At 45.5% G+C, this 22,496-nt stretch overlaps 1 protein-coding gene across 1 annotated transcript in view; it reads right to left on the bottom strand.

The window, feature by feature from the left end:
* Window positions 1-22,496, bottom strand: part of LOC106561231 (SH3 and multiple ankyrin repeat domains protein 3) — a 417,309-nt gene that overhangs the window by 77,371 nt on the left and 317,442 nt on the right. Inside the window, exon 14 of the mRNA XM_045688739.1 lies at window positions 20,630-20,811. Within this exon, the coding sequence (XP_045544695.1) occupies window positions 20,630-20,811 (182 nt within the window). The remainder of the gene's footprint in view (window positions 1-20,629; window positions 20,812-22,496) is intronic.

Below are 22,496 nucleotides of genomic sequence, written 5' to 3'. Positions count from 1 at the left end.
GTAATAAAAAAAAAACGATTACGCATTCCTGCGCCTGTCTCCTGAATCATTTATACCAACGTGACATTAACAGTGTGCTTCATGCGACAGGCTCACCAATCAAACTGGAAAAGATTTCACATGAACATGAACACCATGCAACGACCCCTGACAGTGCCGCAACCACAACCCGGCTGACCAAAGATGACCATGATCGATCACTCTGGAGAGAGTGAAAGAGAAGAGAGAGAGGGGGGGGGGGGTACAGCAGATGAAGTACACTTTATAAAAACCTCAAAAAACCCTGGTCCCTTGAGACACACACACAGAAAAAAAAACTAACCGATACAGACACGTTCACACAGAACAAGGCCTGTTTTAAGAGTGTCACCCTTGTACTGCCACTCTCTTGTGGCGTGTGCCAAGGCCTGGTTGGCATGCCACATGACTACTGTCCGCGGGAAACAGACGTTGGCACTCAGTGGCCCTGAAACAGAGCTGTGTGTGTTTAGTGACTAAGTGGCACCAGAGTTTCTTTCACTACCCAGGATGCACTGGGAGAAAGGCCAGAGAGAGGGAAAGAGGGAGAAACATAGAGGGAAGAAAGTAGAGAGAGGGAGAAGATATTAAGGAATTATAGAGAGTTCAAGAGGAAGGGAAGGAGGAACATGGGGGAGAAATAACAGTGAGAAAATGAGGGAAATAGAACTTGGGGTTGATGGAGAGGAGAGAAGAAGCATAACCAGAAAAGAATAACAGTGTGTTGTATGATGAGTGACTGAGTCAGTGACTGAGGTTAAAGCCAAACGCTCATGGTGTAATACAGTGTAAAGCTACACTAGCCAAACAGTTCACAATCAACACCTCAGCAGGACATAGATCAGCCAAACACTGGACAACAACTGCTACAGTACTACACCACCACAGGCTTCATACGGGTTCATAATCACCTCTACAGGTACACAGCAGTGGGTGACAGAGGACAGATGATTACAACACAGGGTTTCAGTCACCTCATAGAACAATAACAAATGCTTTGGTGGTATAGTGCTTTAAACTGGGTTTCAAAACATTTCACTTAGTAAAGCGGCAGAAACTCAACTAATGTTGAATGTGTAGCAGGCAGCACAAGCCGTAGGAAACAGTCATAGCTGCAGCAACGGGTCATAGTTCCCATTATATTCTATGGGAAGAGTTAGTTATACTGGACTGTGAACACAACAGTCTTTACACCTCTGAGAGCCAGGGTGTTATGCAGTCATTCCGCTGTAACTATAGCTGGACAGCTATTGTTCCACACACCATTTTACTGTTTCTGACAGGGACAGGCCCAATTAAATACTAATAAAGTCATCATGCGCAGGGGATGGACAAAGAAAGAGGGAGGGAAAGAGAATGAAAGACAAAGACAAATAGAGGGATGGTGAGAGAGGTGAGAATGAAAGGGAGCTGGAGAGAGATACTGTACAAAAGGAGCGGAATAACCCTCATCAGAACTTAAACTATCATTGGAAGGTTATGCATTTGACTGAGGTGTGTGTGTCTGTATGTATTTCTTTGTATGTAGAGTATGTAAGTGCAGTAGTAAGTGTGTGTGTGTGTGTGTGTGTGTGTGTGTGTGTGTGTGTGTGTGTGTGTGTGTGTGTGTGTGTGTGTGTGTGTGTGTGTGTGTGTGTGTGTGTGTGTGTGTGTGTGTGTGTGTGTGTGTGTGTGTGTGTGTGTGTGTGTGTGTGCGTGTGCGTGTGTGTGTGTGTGTGCGTGTGTGCGTGCGTGCGTGTGAGTGTTGTACAAAGTGTGTGTCAGTGTCCTGTCTGAGGTTGCCTGCGGTTGAGTGTCAGGATGCCTGGTCCAGAAATAGCATCAGTGGCGATGCAGAGTTATTTATACTCCACACACATCCTGCCCTGCCTGCAAGCTCCACCGCATCCCCACCAAACGCGCGTGTGTGTGTGTGTGACGACCGACAGCTCATTTTAATTTCAGCCAAGCCTCGCGCTACTGCTCAAAGCTGAGTCATTCACACACACATAAATATTCACTCTCCCCCCGCACACACTAAACCATACTCTCGCTCTGTCTCTCTTGCTCACTAACACACACACAGCAGTATACCGTGCATTTGGAAAGTATCCAGACCCCTTGACTTTTTCCAAAAATAATTACGTTAAAACCTTATTCTAAACTCGATTAAATGTTTTCCCCTCATCAATCTACACACAATACCCAATAATGACAAAGCAAAAACAGGTTTTTAGAAATGTTTGCCAATGTATAAACCCCCCCCCGAAAATATCAAATTTACATAAGTATTCAGACCCTTTACTCAGTACTTTGTTGAAGCACCTTTGGCAGCGATTACAGCCTTGAGTCTTCTTGGGTATAACGATACAAGCGTGGCACACCTGAGATATTAGATTGGGTTCAAGTCCGGGCTCTGGCTGGGCCACTCAAGGACATTCAGAGACTTGTCACGAAGCCACTCCTGCGTTGTCTTGGCTGTGTGCTTAGGGTTGTTGTCCTGTTGGAAGGTGAACCTTCGCCCCAGTCTGAGGTCCTGGACGCTCTGGAGCAGGTTTTCATCAAGGATCTCTCTGTACTTTTCTCCGTTCATCTTTCCCTTGATCCTGACTAGTCTCCCAGTCCCTGCCTCTGAAAAACATCCCCACAGCATGATGCTGCCACCACCATGCTTCACTGGTTTTCTCCTGACGTGATGCTTTGCATTCAGGCCAAAGAGTTCAATCTTGGTTTCATCAGACCAGAGAATCTTGTTTCTCATGGTCTGAGTCCTTTAGGTGCCTTTTGGCAAACTCCAAGCGGGCTGTCATGTGCCTTTTACTGAGGTGTGGCTTCCGCCTGGCCACTCTACCATAAAGGCCTGATTGGTGGAGTGCTGCAGAGATGGTTGTCCTTCTGGAAGGTTCTCCCATCGCCACAGAAGAACTCTGGAGCTCTAGCAGAGTGACCATTGGGTTCTTGGTCACCTCCCTGACCAAGGCCCTTCTCCCGCATTTGCTCAGTTTAGCCTGGCGGCCAGCTCTAGGTAGAGTCTTGGTGGATCCAAACTACTTCCATTTAAGAATGATGGAGGACACTGTTGTCTTGGGGAGCTTCAATTTTGTAGACATCTTTTGGTATCCTTCCCCAGATCTGTGCCTCAACACAATCCTGTCTCAGAGCTCTATGGACAATTCCTTCAACCTCATGGCTTGGTTTTTTCTCTGACTGTACTGTCAACTGTGGGACCTTATATAGACAGGTTTGTGCCTTTCCAAATCATGTCCAATCAATTTAATTTACCACAACTATTCGGCCCAGTATTAAAAGTTATATATATATAAACTTCCTATAGCTCGACAGTTTAGAAGGTCCAGAAAGGTACATTATCAGGCCACTTATATGTTTTGTAAGGATGTATCGGTGCTAAGATAGGCCCACCACTGGAAAATAGTGATGGGCTTCTTCTGACACTGAGATGCGCTGTCTCTCTCTTCTTTCCAACTCCCCGCCAGTTCTTAATGCTGTAACCTATTTACATTGACTCTCCGCCAATAGGCTATAAGTAAGAAAAATAAGTCAAAATAAGTGTCCAACAAGCTATTGTCGTCTGGCTTTACCTGGGACACAAGATTTAAAAGGAATAGCCGAGGCAGCGGAGAGGCCAAATGTGTAACTGCGAAACAGAACAATGAAGACAGACAGGCTTGAGATGTGTAGCCTAAGTTAGAAGTGTATGCATATTAGCTCATAATTATATAATTAGCTCAATATTAGGCTTAATACTGCAGTGAATATATCCAGTCAATTTAAACTGCGAAATAAAAAAAAGTTATCAGATAATGAAATCAGAGGTAGCATACACTGTGTGCTCTCCCGAGGCTGCGCTCCCAGTCCCGGGGCACGCAGTTTGAAAAGCTACACTATTGATTATTGGGCTCCCAAGTGGCGCACTGCTCAGTGCAAGAGGCGCCACTACAGTCCCTGGTTTGAATCCAGGCTGAATCACATCCGGCTTGGAGTCCCCATAGGGTGGCGCACAATTGGCCCGGACAACATTTGATATAATGACAGAAGTGAAATGGCATGTTCTGTTCGTCATCCCAATCACATGCACATGCTTTTACCACCTATTACAAGCACAGTAATAACCTATGCAAAACCAGATTTGTGAAACAACCTAAGTCACTCACTACACATGGCTTGGTGGGGTGGCACAATGTAGGCTTAAGCTACCCTTCAAATGTAAGCCTACATATTAGGCCTGCATTAATTGTGGTAGTGTGTTGTGAACAGAAGAGAAGTGCAGGCAAAACCTTGGAAATTAAGATTACAAATAAATTTTATGAGGAGCTTGTTGTTGGAGTTCTTCTTGCAGACCGACACAAATAATTGGCACAGCTACATAAATAATCGTCGCTACATTACATAGACGTGTAGGCTACACTTACATGTACAACGTTTTACAATCATCTACTTTGTCACATATGCGTTATTTGACTCGAGAACCAACAGTGAAGCACTCTTTCCTCAAATAACAACTTTGCCGTGAAGGGGGTTTTGAACTCGCAGCCATCATACTTTGTCATCGCTGGGCTTACCGCCTTAGTGGATCACGCCACCAATTAGAGATAGCAGTAAGGGTAGCATCTACAACTTTATTTACGATGTAAACTTACATGTTGTAAGTGTGGAATGCTGTGAAAGCACATGTCAAACATTAAGGATGCATCAATGCAATATTGGCACACAACATTTTGTTATAGACCAACAGAACAAAAGTAAACCTTGAATTTGTAGGTATAAAATACCCCTCTGCTGGTCAGGGTTTTTAAGAAAAGCCATTGGTTGGTGGATATAAAGTCTAAGATCTTTGATATGAGAGAGAGAGAGAGAGAGAGAGACACAACACTGACAGAGAATACAACACTAACGTACTCTATGTACTTTTCCACCACAGGGACATTGGAGACCATTTGCATAGTGAATACTGTATGCAGTACATACTGTACATGTAGTATAGCATACAGGTTGCACATTTAGCAGTACAATGCAGCATTTGGGTAACACACTATGACATTACTATGGTTACAGTGGTTGATGTCCACCATATGCATATGCAGAAATCATCAGTTCACCTACTCTGAGTCTCACAAAGACAACGTGGTGTTTGGATTTTTGGTTCCAAAGGACAGATTGCCACCGGTCTATGCTTCACAGAGTGCCAAGAGTGTACAGCTGTCATCAAGGCAAGGGGTAGCTCCTTTGAAGAATCTCAAATATAAAATATATTTAGATTTGTTTAACACTTTTTTGGTTACTACATGATTCCATATGTGTTATTTCACAGTTTTGATGTCTTCACTCTTATTCTACAATGTAGAAAATAGTAAAAATAAATAAAAACCCTTGAATGAGTAGGTGTGTCCACACTTCTGACAGGTACTGTATGTTCAGTAATTGATCATGACACAGAGAAAATATTACAGATACTGTATGCTATGTCTAGTGTGTCTGAGTACAGTCTGACTACAGTCTGACTACAGTCTGTGTGGAACTGCTGTGGGTGGGTGGAAGGTGATGAGTAAGGCATTTGTTCAGTATGATTTTGTGTGTGTTTGTGTGTGTGTGTACAGGGAGCATTCCAATAACCAGAGTGCAGTTGTTATTAGATTGGGAGCCCTGCACGCTTTATTAAACCTTGGTTCAATCCGCAGTAATAGAGAGAGAGAACAACTGCATCTTCTCGAACACACACACACGCACACACACACACACACACACACACGCGCACGCGCACACGCACGCACACACACACACACGCACACACACACGCACACGCACACACGCACACACGCGCACGCTCACACGCACGCACACACACACACGCACGCACACACTTGGGATGCAAGTCTCAAGGTTTATTCGACTCCATATCCGTAGTCTCTCTAAACAGGTGGGTTGCCTCTGACAATGTACAAATGTTCCAGCGTACACATCTATACTTAGACCAACGTCAGTTTGCCAGAAAGGAAAGGGCGGAGTTGGGACATCCGTCCACAGCCATATCGGTTTATGTCCTGCTGTAAATATTTCCGGTAGCTAGCTAGATGAAGCTCGCAGAGGATATTTTCAATGAGTGTATTTCACAAGTGAGTAGATTGCATGTGCCATGCCATTAGCGTTACAGGCTCACAACCACTGCCTGGCTGTGGCTAAAATGAGCCTAGCTGTCTGTGTCCGCATTGTGTCTGCTGATGTATCACCAAACTGCTGATCTGTAGGAGAATTGTCTGTCTGAAGAGCACCCTTCCCCCAAAAAAACATTATTCTCAAGAAAATCCGACATAAAGCATTATTTGTTAATTATTTGTTACTTTTACTTCTTATTTTTTTTTTTTTTTTTTTAACTGCATTGTTGGTTAAGGGCTTGTAAGTAAGCATTTCACTGTAAGGTAATCACTGTCCCTGTTGTATTCGGCGCATGTGACAAAGAAAATGTGTTTTGATTTGAGTATAGGACTGATATCTCTCATCTTTTCACAAGCAGAAGATGAATTGGATGAGGGGATGAGATAGATCAGAGATGAGGAGGAGTAAAGGGGGATTGAGGAAGGAATGGAGGAGCACAGTGGACCCCTAAGGCACAGACCAGTGTAGTTGAATAAAGGAGTGAAAGTGAGCGGAGGGACGGATAGTCACACTTTCCTGAGACTGAGTCTCTGTGTGTATTTGTGTTTTTTGTTTTTTCTGTGTCTGTGTGTGTGTGTGTGTGTGTGTGTGTGTGTGTGTGTGTGTGTGTGTGTGTGTGTGTGTGTGTGTGTGTGTGTGTGTGTGAGCGCGTGTCTGTGTGGTGTGTGCTCTCAGGGCTCCTTCAGTTCAGAGAGGGCTGGGGAGTGGTGCAGTCCCTACCTCATCTGTATTCAACACACACTGTAAGAGAGAGAGAGAGAGAGAGAGAGAGAGAGAGAGAGAGAGAGAGAGAGAGAGAGAGAGTGTGTGAATGAGTGAGTGAGTGATAAGATGATTCAGTCAAGTAAAAAGAGAGTGTAACACAGAGGGAGCTTTATTTATGAATGACAGAGGAGGCATGTACAGCAAGAGAGCAGGCGGAGAGGAAAAAGGGACAGAAGTAAGAAAGAGGTAGAGAGGTTGGAGATGGGAGTGTGAGAGTAGTGGAGGAGGGAGGGGAGAGAAGGAAGGGGGAGGAAAACTCCAAGTATGACTCAGAGGGAGCCCTTCTCTCTCATCTCCTCTCTTCCCTCCCTCCCAACCTTGAATGGATCTACAAAACTCTCTCGTTTTCATTCTCTCCCTCTATTTCATGTATTATCTTTTCTCTTGTCCATTTCTCCATTTCTATTGGCCTCCAGGTGAAGACAAAAATAGAGTAGCTAAGGCCAATTTGGATGCCTAATAACTCGTACCTTTCCTTTCTATCTTTCTCTTTTATTCTCACCTTAATACACTCACTAGCTCATGCTATGTGTGTATACCTTCTTGCTGCACAGCCTGGCTGTGGATAAAAACCTGTGAAAAACAGGAACACCTTCATATTTCAGGTTTAAAAGAACATGACTAGTGTTTGATAGAGATTGCGTGTTGAGTGATTACCTATTGAGAGGTCTTAGATCATTGACAGAGTGTCTCTTAATCTCTCATAGACGTCTTTCATTTCTGTGTGTGTTTGTGTTTGTAGGTGTGCTAACTGCAGTTGATTGATGGTGTTTACTCTGATACATGATCAGACCTTAATGAGCTGGACTGTTGCTCCTCGTAAACACTCACACGATGACATTGGCTGTCAATAACTGCGTGTGTTTGTTTGTGTGTGTGTGTGTGTGTGCGCATGTGTGTGTGACGTGTTTGTGTGCATTCATAACATTCAGTAACACATAGTGATACACAGTGCCACAGTAACAGTGTCAGGGCAGGGCTGACAAAGGGAAGGGGCCTGAAGTCCATATGGAGACACTGCAGGATCTAACAGTTTCACTGTGTGCTCCCTGCTACGGCTCACTATCTGGACTTACACCGCCTTCGGAAAGTATTCATACCCCTTGACTTTTTCCACATTTTGTTAGGTTACAGCCTTAGTGTAAAATTGATTCAATCGTTTTCCCCCCTCATCAATCTACACAATACCCCATTATGACAAATCAAAAACAGTTTTTTAGAAATTTTTGCTAATTTATAAAAAATAAAAAACGGATATCACATTTACATAAGTATTCAGACCCCTTACTCAGTACTTTGTTGAAGCACTTTTGGCAGCGATTACAGCCCTGAGTCTTCTTGGGTATGACGCTATAAGCTTGGCACACCTGTATTTGGGGAGTTTCTCTCATTCTTCTCTGCAGATCGTTTCAAGCTCTGTCAGGTTGGATGGGGAGCGTCGCTTCACAGCTATTTTCAGGTCTCTCCAGAGATGTTCGATCGAGTTCAAGTCTGGACTCTGGCTGGGCCCCTAAAGGACATTCAGAGACCTGACCCCGAAGCCACTCCTGGGTTGTCTTGGCTGTGTGCTTAGGGTCGTTGTCCTGTTGGAAGGTGAACCTTCACCCCAGTCTGAGGTCCAGAACGCTCTGAAGCAGGTTTCATCAAGGATCTCTCTGTACTTTTCTCCGTTCATCTTGCCTCGATCCTGACTAGTCTCCCAGTCCCTGCTGCTGAAAAACATCCCCACAACATGATGCTGCCACCACAATGCTTTACTGTAGGGATGGTGCCAGGTTTCCTCCAGACGTAACGCTTGGCATTCAATGTCAAAGAGTTCAATCTTGGTGTCATCAGACAAAATAATTTTGTTTCTCATGGTCTAAGAATCCTTTAGGTGCCTTTTGGCAAACTCCAAGCGGGCTGTCATGTGCCTTTTACTGAGGAGTGGCTTCCGTCTGGCCACTCTACCATAAAGGCCTGATTGGTGGAGTGCTGCAGAGATGCTTGTTCTTCTGGAAGGTTCTTCCATCTCCACAGAGGAACTCTAGAGCTCTGTCAGAGTGACCATCAGGTTCTTGGTTACCTCCCTGACCAATGCCCTTCTCCCCCGATTGCTCAGTTTGGCCGGGCGACCAGCTCTAGTCTTGGTGGTTCCAAACTTCTTCAATTTAAGAATTGATGGAGGTCATTGTGTTCTTGGGGACCTCCAATGCTGCAGAAATGTTTTGGTACCCCAGATCTGTGCCTCAACACAATCCTGTCTCGGACCTCTACGGACAATTCCTTCGATCTCAAGGGTTGGTTTTTGCTCTGACATGCACTGTCAAATGTGGGACATACTATAGACAGGTAGGTGCCTTTCCAAATCATTTCCAGCCAATTGCATTTACCACAATCAAGTTGTAGAAACATCTCAAGGATGATCAATGGAAACAGGATGCACCTGAGCACAATTCGAGTCTCATGAAAAAGGGATTGAATACTTAAGAAGGTATTTCCGTTTCTTTTTTTTTAAAATTTGAAAAAAAATCTACAAACCTGTTTTCGCTTTGTCATTATGGGGTATTGTGTGAAAACTTCTGAGGATTTTTTGTTGTTGATTTAATCCATTTTAGAATAAGGCTGTAACGTAACAAAATGTGGAAAAGGTCAATGGGTCTGAATACTTTCCGAAGGCACTGTAAATACACACATATGCAGACACCTGTCAGTCACTCCGACATTGCTCGTCCTAATATTTACCGTTGAAGTCAGAAGTTTACATACACTTAGGTTGGAGTCATTATAACTCGTTTTTCAACCACTCCACAAATGTCTTGTAAACAAACTATAGTTTTGGCAAGTCGGTTTTGGAAATCTACTTTGTGCATGACACAAGTCATTTTTCCAACAATTGCTTACAGACAGATTATTTCACTAATAATTCACTGTATCACAATTCCAGTGGGTCAGAAGATTACATGCACTAAATTGACTGTGCCTTTAAACAACTTGGAAAATTCCAGAAAATTGTGTCATGGCTTTAGAAGCTTCTGATAGGCTAATTGACATAATTTCAGTCAATTGGAGGTGTACCTGTGGATGTATTTAAAAGGCCTACCTTCAAACTCAGTGCCTCTTTGCTTGACATTATGGGAAAATCATAAGAAATCACCTGGTTCATCATTGGGAGCAATTTACAAACGCCTGAAGGTACCACGTTCATCTGTGCAAACAATAGTACGGAAGTATGAACACCATGGGACCACGCAGCTGTCATACCGCTCAAGAAGGAGATGTGTTCTGTCTCCTAGAGATGAACGTACTTTGTTGCGAAAAGTGCAAATCAATCCCAGAACAACAGCAAAGGATCTTGTGAAGATGCTGGAGGAAACAGGTACAAAAGTATCTATATCCACAGTAAAACGAGTCCTATATCGACATAACCTGAAAGGCAGCTCAGCAAGGAAGAATCCACTGCTCCAAAACCACCATAAAAAAACAGACTAAGGTTTGCAACTGCACATGGGGACAAAGATCATATTTTTGGAGAAATGTCCTCTGGTCTGATGAAACAAAAACAGAACTGTTTGGCCATAATGATCATCGTTATGTTTGAGAAAAAGGGGGAGGCTTGCAAGCCGAAGAACACCATCCCAACCGTGAAGCACGGGGGTGGCAGCATCATGTTGTGGGGGTGCTTTGCTGCAGGTGGGACTGGTGCACTTCACAAAATAGATGGCGTCATGAGGACAGAAAATTATGTGGATATATTGAAGCAACATCTCAAGACATGTCAGGTGCGTCGTAAAAAGTGGACCAAAACGCAGCGGGTACGTGAATGCTCATCTTCCTTATTTATTTGGAAAAAAAAGTGAACACTTAACAAAAATAATAAACAACGACGAAAACAGTCCTGTAAGGCTAACACAGCTATACACGGAACAACTACCCACAAAACCCATAGAAAAAACCCCTACTAAATAGGACCTTCAATTATAGGCAATGAGGAACAGCTGCCTCCAATTGAAGGTCAGCCCAATTAACTAAACATAGAAATAAAGAACTAGAACGAACATAGAAATATATTAACATAGAAATAACCCCCAAAAAAACGAAACACACAAAACAAACACACCCCTGCCATGTCCTGACCAACTACAATAACAAAATGACCCCTTTTCTGGTCAGGACGTGACAGTACCCCCCCCCCCCCCCCGCCCCCAAAGGTGCAGACACCGAATGCACCTAAACCATATGACACAAACAAAAACCCCACAACAAAAACCCCAAAACTACAGGGAGGGAAGGGAGGGTGGCCACCGTCACCGACAGTTCCTGTGCAAACACCCACCCCCCTTCCCCAATACTCCCCTCTACGGAGGTGGCTCTGGTTCTGGCCCTAGTCCCCAACCTAACCTGTCCATCCCCGCTGAAGGCTCAGGGCTGAGGCGCGTCGCTGGAGACCTCGGGCTGGAGGGCGTCGCTGGAGACCTCGGGCTGGAGGGCATCGCTTGGCGGCTCCGGACTGGAGGGCGACTCTGGCGGCTCCGGACTGGAGGGCGACTCTGGCGGCTCCGGACTGGAGGGCCGCCTCTGTCGGTTCTGGACTGTGGGCAGCCTCTGTCGGTTCCGGACTGTGGGCCGCCTCTGTCGGTTCCGGACTTTGGGCCGCCTCTGTCGGTTCTGGACTGTGGGACGTCGCCGGAAGAACTGGACGGGGCAGTGTCGCCGGAAGCTCTAGATGGGGCACTGTCGCCAGAAGCTCTAGACGGGGCACTGTCGCCGGAAGCTCTAGACAGGGACTGCGCACTAAAGCCTTGGTGCGTGGGGCTGGCTTTGGAGGCGCCAGACTAGGGACGCGCACCATAGGGCTAGTGCGAGGAGCAGGAACAGGACCTACTGGACTGGGCAGGTGCACTAAAGGCCTGGTGCGTGGGGCTAACTTTGGAGGCGCCAGACTGGGGACGTGCACCACAGGGCTAGTGCGAGGACCAGGAACAGGACGTCCTGGACTGGGCAGGTGCACTAAAGGCCTGGTGCGTGGGGCTGGCTTTGGAGGCGCCAGACTAGGGACATGCACCACAGGGCTAGTGCGAGGAGCAGGAACAGGACGTACTGGACTGGGCAGGTGCACTAAAGGCCTGGTGCGTGGGGCTGGCTTTGGAGGCACCAGACTAGGGACGCGCACCACAGGGCTAGTGCGAGGAGCAGGAACAGGACGTACTGGACTGGGCAGGCGCACTAAAGGCCTGGTGCGTGGGGCTGGCTTTGGAGGCGCCAGACTAGGGACGCGCACCACAGGGCTAGTGCGAGGAGCAGGAACAGGACGTACTGGACTGGGCAAGCGCCCTAAAGGCCTGGTGCGTGGGGCTGGCTTTGGAGGCGCCAGACTGGTGACACGCACCTCAAGGCTAGTGTGAGGAGCAGGAACAGGGTAAACTGGACCCTGGAGATGCACTGGAGGTCTGGAGCATACGGCCTGCACAACCCTTCTTGGCTGAGTGCTCACCATAGCCTGGCCATACTGAGGAGCTTTCAGCCTTCGAATGCTCCTGGGAAATACAGTGCGCATTTCCGCATAGCTCGGTGCTTTCTCGATCCGTCGCGCCCTGCATTAAGCACGGGGAGTTGGCTCAGGTCTACAACCTGACTTAGCCATACTACCCGTGTGCCCCCCCCAATGTTTTTGGGGCTGCATCTCACACTTGCCAATCTCTGCGTATAACGCCTCGTAATGGCGCCGCTCCGCCTTGGCTGCCTCCAGCTCCTCCTTAGGGCGACGGTACTCCCCAGCCTGGTGCCAAGGTCCTGCCCCATCCAGGATCTCCTCCCAGGTCCATGACTCCATATAGTTCCTCTGCTGCTCCTTCCTCCGCTGCTTGGTCCTCGTTTGGTGGGTAGTTCTGTCAGGTGCGTCGTAAAAAGTGGACCAAAACGCAGCGGGTACGTGAATGCTCATCTTCCTTATTTATTTGGAAAAAAAGTGAACACTTATCAAAAATAATAAACAACGACGAAAACAGTCCTGTAAGGCTAACACAGCTATACACGGAACAACTACCCACAAAACCCATAGAAATAACACCCCTACTAAATAGGACCTTCAATTAGAGGCAACGAGGAACAGATGCCTCCAATTGAAGGTCAGCCCAATTAACTAAACATAGAAATATAAGAACTAGAACAAACATAGAAATATATTAACATAGAACATAACCCAAAAAACCCCGAAACACACAAAACAAACACACCCCTGCCACGTCCTGACCAACTACAATAACAAAATGACCCCTTTTCTGGTCAGGACGTGACAAGACATCAGTCAGGAAGTTAAAGATTGGTTGCAAATGGGTCTTCCAAATGGACAATGACCCCAAGCATACTTCCAAAGTTGTGGCAAAATGGCTTAAGGACAACAAAGTCAAGGTATTGGAGTGGCCATCACAAAGCCCTGACCTCAATCCCATAGAAAATGTGTAGGCAGAACTGAAAAAGTGTGTGCGAGCAAGGAAGCCTACAAACCTGACTCAGTTACACCAGCTCTGTCAGGAGGAATGGGCCAAAATTCACCCAACTTATTGTGGGGAAGCTTGTGGAAGGCTACCCGAAACGTTTGACCCAAGTTAAACAATTTAAAGGCAATGCTACCAAATACTAATTGAGTGTATGTAAACTTCTGACCCACTGGGAATGTGATGAAAGAAATAAAAGCTGAAGTAAATCATTCTCTCTACTATTATTCTGACATTTCACATTCTTAAAATAAAGTGGTAATCCTGACTGACCTAAGAGAGCTAATTTTTACTAGGATTAAATGTCAGGAATTGTGAAAATCTGAGTATATATGTATTTGGCTAAGGTGTATGTAAACTTCCGACTTCAACTGTATATATTTCTTAATTCCATTATTTTACTTTTAGATTTGTGTGTATTGTTGTGAATTGTTAGATATTACTGCACTGTTGGAGCTAAGAACACAAGTATTTCATTACACCCATAATAACATCTGCTAAATATGTGTATGTGACCAATCAGATTTCATTTGATATGATTTGACACACAAACACACACACACACACACACACACACACACACACACACACACACACACACACACACACACACACACACACACACACACACACACACACACACACACACACACACAGTACGGGATGGCTATAGAGTAATCCTGTCAGGAATGTCAGGGTGCTTACACTTCTGTTCCTGATGTAATGTTCATCTTTATTTATACCGATTAGCTTTGTGTGTGTGTGTGTGTGTGTGTGTGTGTGTGTGTGTGTGTGTGTGTGTGTGTGCGTGCGTGCGTGCGTGCGTGCATACGTGTGTGTGTGTGAGTGAGATAGAGGGACAGATGGTGTGGTCAGCAGGGTGCAAGTGTGTGTGGGCGGGTTTTTGCTACCTGCTGCGTCTCTGATTGGACAGAGAGAGGTCAGCTGTGACACTCTCGTCCTTCCCCCAGGCCACTGACCCAACAGATATCAACGCACACACACACATATGAGTCTTAATACGGTCTTAATAAACTTTATCCCCAAAGGTCACTATGACCTCGCACCCAGTACCTTTATTTTTTTCCCACAAATTCCCCGATCCCTATTGCCTGCCACCCCCTTCTCAGGTATCATAATGTAGGCTGAAATAATTCCTATTTTACATCTGTGTTAGAGAGGGAGTGTGAACTGTGTAGCCGTCACTCACTGTGTATGTGATAGGTGAGTCATTCCATGTCATTTCAGCAAGCCATGACACCCACTATCTCAGATTTTTCTGAAAATTGTTTCTGTAGTTAGAAACAGATAAGATTAGCATTCCTGCAACATTATTTTGTCGAAGTATAATTTAATCCCTGAGAAATTAAGCTAATTGGTTACACTCAAATTGACCTTTTTCTAACAATGAGTAAGACAAAGAAATTATCAAAATCCACCCACGAACCCCAACAACCCGTATACAGTATCAGTTCTCTATGTCTGCCAAGTAGGATGGAGCTGCGGCTTGGAGTATTGTTTCTTCATCCTATGTAATGCATTCTCAGTGAATTTGGCAATGTTTTCTTTCCCCTGTTCAAAGAAATGTGTTATTGAAGTTATTAGGTTTATGTCCCATCATACATCCATACATATTACCAGGTTCAGACCACTAGATTCCTCATGTCTAACTCATTGGTACTATATTTATTGAATATTATACGAATCCTATCAATTAAAATGGCCAATTTGGATGCAATCAATTAGCTTACTTTCTCAGAGATGAAATTCTATTTAAAAAACATAATGTTGCAGGAATGCTTTCAGAACAATCTGATATGGTGGTTGTCAAAACCCAGGTTTCAGATGAAAAACACACACACACACACACACACACTTATAAAATGTATAAACTGCAATGGGCAAAACATTTTTGAGAACATACTTGAAAATACACTACCCACTACAATCTGAATTCATTCTGGCCATTCAATGTCCCAAAAACAACATTTAAAAAAAGCAGAGGTATAAGTGACCTTTGAGACAATTCAAATTACACTCCAGAGAAGGATAATTTTGTGTTTTTTTGTCAGTTTTTTTAAATGGTAGGATTTAACCTATACATTTGCTTTTATTATTCATGAAAATTGAGTATTTCATTTTAAAGGACAACAATATGCTACATCTGTGTTGTGTTAGTGTGTTCAGCACCTGTTGCTTAGTTACGGACAGATGCATTCTGGTCTCAGAAACAGCTAAATCTGTGTCTTCAAAATTGGAATATAACGCTGTGTGTGTGTGTGTGTGAGTGTCTGTGTGTGCATTGTCACAATGCTGCATTCCAATGATCTATTGTGCTTATCTGAGAGCCCATTACAGCACTCAGTTCTAGGCTAACAACACACAGACACACACAGACAGACAGATGTGTGCCTCTGTGCCAGCACGCTAGAGAAGCCCTGAGCAATGAAGGCTCCAGGTTTACCAAGTATTAGCCCTGAGCCAGAAAGAGTCGAGGTTTACCAAGTATTAGCCCTGAGCCATGAAGGGTCCAGGTTTACCAAGCATTAGCCCTGAGCCATGAAGGGTCCAGGTTTACCAAGCATTAGCCCTGAGCCATGAAGGGTCCAGGTTTACCAAGCATTAGCACCAGTGGAAGGTTTGAGCCTTGTATAACTGCAGTAATGGTTAAATCACCCTGCATTCCCCTTGAGATCATTAGTAATGCCTGTCTTTTGACCATGTACGTGTGTCTACTGGCTTGTGTGCTTGCATGTGAATGTATATGTGCGTGTGTGCGTGCACGCGCTCCAGGTATCCGCCACTGGCCACAGCAGTGTTAATATTCCACACACACTGGGCGCGGCCTGAGACCATTAATCATGTTTGTGAATGTCTAATCTCAACGTTATTTGGTCGGTTTCATTTTCCCAGCTGTCTAGAAGATTTTAGTATGGTGTGCAGAGGAGAGGTGTGTGTGTGTGTGTGTGTGTGTGTGGGTGTGTCCGTGCGTTTGTTTTAGGTAGAATAGCCTGTAATAGCCTGTAATGTAATGGGTTATGTTGCAGGATGTACTTTGTGTGTTTAGTTGTTGTGTGTATGTTACCGCGGTGTGTGTTAGAGTGCATGTGTTTGTGCATGTGTGAGTGTGTGCGTGTGAGTGTGTGTGTATGGTCTAGTGGCTTGAACAGGTTACAGGGAAAGCGTCTCTGTTCGTTTCCATGATGACAGCAAGTGGCCTATAGAGATGTGTCCATCCTGGTGATGCTATCTGATTACTGAGAGGTAGAGGGAAAGGAAGGCCCCTGGGGGATTGTCAACTCTAACATATCCAATGGTTCAAGACATAAACAGACACCCTACTCCATCCCCCACCAACACACACATCCAGACACCTCTCTTCATCAACACATATTGATTTAGGCTCCACACACACACACACACACACACACACACACACACACACACACACACACACACACACACACACACACACACACACACACACACACATATCAGATGACTGTTTGCTGGGTTTGTGGTCCAACAGTGGTCACAGAGAGTCTTGGGGTGTCTGTGGAGGTACACTCACATATATGGATACTACAATAGACTATGCATCTGTGGGCTATTTCCACTATCCTTCTGTAGACTAAAGTACAGACAAGAGAAGGAATAGAATTTACCTTGCTCTTCTTCATCAGATTGGGAGTCAGCTACACAGCATTTTGAGGAAAGATATATTACATGTGAAAGACTGACAACAGGTGAAAGACATCGAAAGCGTCAAAAATAGATTTGGTGAAACTATGCACATATTACAGTAAAAGATGTACAAAACTGGTCATGTACTTAAACAGAGTCAAAACTACAACAGGCCCTTATACCAACTACTACACAGTGCTAACCATGATTATACCCTCTGCCACTACGCCTAAACACTAAGCACCAGTTTCCAGGATTGATCAAGACATTTAAATTGTTTTTTAGTGCAGGACAAAGCTTAATCTGTGTCTGGGAAACCGTCTCTTAAGAGTTTCTATTGTACAGTAAAAATGCCTGGAGGCCGTAGAGTTGCACAGCTGTGTTTACCTTCTGATCCCTGAGAAACACCATTCTCTACAGGCCAGAGAGTACACAAGACCATGTTAATCTATACTATCTGTTTTATATCAGCCCTGGTCTAAAGGCTACAAAACCACTTCACAGCTCACCCGACATACCAAACAACTAACAGGGTTAGCCTAGCCACAATGCTAATCCTCAGGGGGAAGGCTAACTAGCTATGCTACCAAACACACAGTGGGCTATGAGAGGAGAGTTAGCATGCAGGCCTGTTGGTTTTACCCAATCTCAGGGACTCATACAGGTGTTCCTCTGTTGTCACAGGATGAAGGGATGAGAGAGTGACAAGAGAAGAATAGGGGGATGATGAAAGGGAGGAGAGATGTGAGTGAGTAAATGGAGGTTCAACAACAAAGTAAGTCAGGGACACCAATCTACAAAACCAGGCACTTGAAATAACAGCTGTTACAGATAAAGCTGGTTAAAGTAGGGCATTGATGTTTAAAGTGAATAGTACTCTTACAGTGTAAAAGGTAGAAGACAACCTTCTTTATTCTTACAAAGGGGGTGGGGGAGAGTATCCCTATCCTTCAATGGCATACCTTCACACTGAAACTGAACATGTGCTCTGGCATCTGCCAACCTTTTCTCCCCAGGAATATAGCACGGTAGAGAAGCTTCCTGTCTTTCCCTCTCCTCTTTTCTCATCCTCTCTTTCCTCAGTGTAAATGAGGCCTGTAACTATTAGCAACTCATCCATTCATGAATGCAGATGAGATGGAATGTATTATGAATCAAAGTGGAGACCATCCATCCACAGAGACTGGCCTCTAGTCACAACATCCCTCCATGCAATGTGAGGTGGACTGGTCACTACAGGCTAGCAGCAACAAGACCAGGTGGAGACTAGCAAAACTGAAGAGTGAAGAAAATATTTTGCCCTCGCAGGCCCACCCATGGCTGTACCCTTGTCCAGTCATGTGAAATCTATAGATTAGGGGCACATTTATTTACATTTATTGAATTCCTTATATGAACTGTAACTATTTATTTTTTCAGAATACATGGAACCCAAAAGGGTGGAATCAAAAAGTGGTCTCCTTGGAACCAAAAGGGTTCTCCTATGGCGACAGCCGAAAAACCCTATCGGAACCCTTTTTTCTAAGAGTGTACAGTTAGAGCCATGCTGGTCATTATTATGCAACACTGCCAGATGGCTCAGTTGGCTGGAGTGTGGTGCGGCAACTCCAAGGTTGTGGGTTCAATTCCAGCATGAGCCACATGTACTGACCGTAACAGTTGAGAGCATATGCTACACACAGTGTCATGTATTGTCATTCAAATTCACATAGCCTTGCCACTGCAGGACTGGTGTGTAACAGTTCTGTTGACTGCATTCTCAATATAATGTACAGTATGATTTCTCAGGTTTGTGTCCATGTGAATAACCTTGAAAATAGCATAAGATGAATGCATTTAATTGTGTATGTGTGTTCAACAGAGATGGGAAGTTCTTAAGGTGGGAGAAGGGATTTACTCATCATGTCAATGTCATTATTATCAGACTGGGTCCCTGAGTTCCTCTATTCATAGTACTCACCACACTGTTGTTGTTTTCCACAACATCTGCCTGGGCGTCATAAACAACAACAGTTTGCATCAACATCAAACACACAGTCTAGGGGTGGGAGTGTCTCACACCAAATACCAGGACGTGGGGTAAGGAGGTAAGTGCGGTGTCTGTGGCTTTCGGGGAGAGGTGGTTGTGGGTGTCTGTCTAAGAGACTGTAGGAGAGTAAAAGCAGTGAACACATTTCACCCTATAGGGATGTGTAGAAGAGTGAAGATAAACTATGTTGCACACAGGAAGAAGAATCACTCTGAGGAGGGAGTACAAGGTGTATGCTCTTGCCCAAACTGTATTCAACCCCTAACCCCTATGTACTTGTGGATATCTGGAAGGCTTTGATAGATGTAAATTACATCACACTGCTTGCTTGGTGAGCACTGCTTCCTCCAATTCAGCTCATACCGAGACTCAAACCTAGGACCTCTGCCTCGCCAACACACGTGACCGCCCTCCTGAAGCGTCTTACCCAGTCGTGCCACCGAGAAGCTAGATATTCGGTAGTGTAAGTGGAGACACTTCAGGCTGAGGAGTGAGTTTCACAGATCCTCATCTGCTACATCAACAATATGGTGACAAAATCCAGCGGAGCTATTACAATATTGGTTACACCTATCAAATCCTATCAAATCCTATCAAATGTGCATATGGGTTAAGGGCTAGGTATCAATTTGGGATTGGGCAATAGAGGCCATGCACTTAAAGGCAGCAACTTATGTAGAATACACACACCAATTGTACACACACACACTCCCTCCTCAACCAACAACCAAACACTACAGTTGTCTGGGGAACGAGAGGTCTGGGTTTGGATATAGAGGAGATTGGGAGAGAGAGAGACGGGGTGACAGTAATGTTGAAAAATGTTGTGGCGTTTTACCTTCTACGTCATTAGAGTCATAGTCTGGAGTGAGGCATGGATGGAGAAGAGAACACACACACCACACTGTGACTACAGCACCATTAGGACTAGGAGCTGCAGAATACATAGACAGCCATGACAACGCTGATGAAGAAAGACTGACTTTAAAAGCACTTCAGATGCATTAGATAACAAATGTACCACTCTCCAGTGGTGAAGTGACATTACAGAGGCATGAACAGAATGAGAGCAGTGGAGTGACCTTTATCCATGTCATGTAAGTATAATGTATGGATGACCCGTCCTTTTAGCGCTGTAGTACCTCTACTGTTAAACACAGCTTCTGTCACATCCATTTACCTACATACACCTGTGACAAGAGTAGTGGAAGTGGTTTGGTGAATCACACTCGTGTGATGTCTGACCATGTCTATGACTAGAGACTAGAGCCAGACTTACTCAGCATATAGTTTTTCACATTATTTTATAGAAAGAATAAAAGTTTGTGTTCCTAATGCAACAGTAAGATTTGTTGGTTTCCTAAAATGAGATATGTCCGTTTTATCATTCTAAATTCCTTCATACATCTGAGACCTCTAGAGTTTAATGAAACACATGTGAAAAGTGGTCATACTAGGTCATTACAAGTCATTATAACCACTTTATGAACAGTCATAGTGTACTAACCTTTCACTCTCTCTCCACGGTTCAGCTGGATCTCTCCCTCGCCCTGTGGTGTGTACGGTTTGACCACGATGAAGGTACGTCCCGGTACGGCGCTGTAGAGTTTCCGCTTGGGCCCGCTGGCACCGGCAATGGCAGGAGGGGTGTGGGTGGGGGGACTGGGGTCCCGCTGCACCGTACCCGGGCTGTAAACAAAAACATAGGTTACCGTGGTAATGCCAGGCAGCTGGTAGCCGAAGCCGGTGGTTACCGACATGGTCGGTGGCCAAGGGGACAGTAACACAGCAACAACCTGACGGTTGTCACAGTGACCAGTTAGATAAGTCTGTCCGAGTGGTCAACGGTCCCAAAGCAAACCTTGAGGGAAAGTCATGGGATGAGAGGTCACGCCTCCTCCCCTCCTTCTCTAAATCCTTCTCTCTGTTGTTCTTCCTCTTATTCCGTACCAGCAAACACAAAATCCTCCTGTCCCCCTTCCTCCACCCCTCCTTTCCTCTCCTCTCGGTTATCTCCGAGGCAGGAGAAGTAGTGTTAACGGTTAACAGTAACGGAATCGTTCCCGTCTCTGTCGCTCATATCCGTCTGGCAGTCCCCTTGGGTCACACATATCCTGAGCTCCCACTCTGACCGAACAGCCCTCCAGAGAGTGGAAGAGATCCCCGCGTCTTTACAGCCTCCAGTGCTCCAGGCTGAGTTTCAGATCCCACCTACTCCCCTGGCTCTGGAGGTCTAGGTCCTGCCGTGGAGGAGAGGGAGAGAGGCTGGCTCTGCTCCCCGACCAAGACTCCTTCTCCTGGGAGTCCCTCTCCACTCCCCTCCACCCCTCACACACACGCGCCCGCTCACACACACTCACACACGCATACACACTGGCGACGACGCTGCTGCTAAGCCTGCTGCTGCTACCACTACTGCACTTGGCGTCTCCCCTCCCCTCTGACGGCTCACACACACTTACACAGCTCTCTCCGAGCATTCTACCCAACACACAAGCAGGCTGCCCCCTCCGTTACTGAGAACACTACACCTCCACTAGAACAACATACGCTAGCAACAGCTTGTCGCGAACACAGTGTGCCGACATACACAAATACGCCCCACAGCACCATTGATCTCCTCCTGCCTGTCTGCCTGTGTGCGTGCATGCGCCACTGGGGCAGGTTGGTGTGTGATGGGGTGGGGGTGGGGGGTAGGGGGGGGTTGTTGCTGGCTTAATTGTTGCTGGCAATCTACCTCCTCTTGAATCGCCTTGAAACACCTTTTCTCTCTCCCCCTTTCTGCCCCATCTCTCTGTCTCTCTCTCTCTACCTTCCCTCCATTTCTCTGTCTCTCTCTCTCTACCTTCCCTCCATTTCTCTAAGGGAGGCGTCTGGTGAATTCTAATAGAGCCGAAGCAGAGGTTCTCCTGGTATTCATTCATCCCTACTGCTGCAGCTGTGTGTGTGTGTGTGTGTGTGAGCTCCACCCTGTATCATACTGCTACCTGTTTGTCTGTGTCCTCAACACTCACCCTCCAATCCTTCTTACAGCTGCGTTTCTCCTCCCTCCTTCTCTCCTTCTCTCCGCTTTATCTTTGGTCTTGCAAAATCATGGATACAGTGATTCATGAATCAATCTGTTTTTATCTTGCGTCTGTGTGTTTATGTGTGTTTGTCTGTGTGACTTTGTTTACATACGTGTGTACATTGTGGGTATCATGTGACATGTGTCTGTGTGAAAACCCCTCTATATCTACCCCTCCCCTCTCCCTTTCTCTCTTTCCCTTCTTCCTGTCTCTCCCTTTCTGTCTCTGTGTCGTATCAATCACTCGTAACCCTTTATTCATTCATTCTCCTCTCTCCATCTTTCCCGCTTCCTCGCTTCTCTCCCC

This window comes from Salmo salar, chromosome ssa10 (assembly GCF_905237065.1).
Source record: "Salmo salar chromosome ssa10, Ssal_v3.1, whole genome shotgun sequence".
Taxonomy (NCBI): Eukaryota; Metazoa; Chordata; class Actinopteri; order Salmoniformes; family Salmonidae; genus Salmo; species Salmo salar.
The sequence above is the reverse complement of the archived record's forward strand: the minus strand, read 5'-3'. Positions and strand labels throughout refer to the sequence as shown.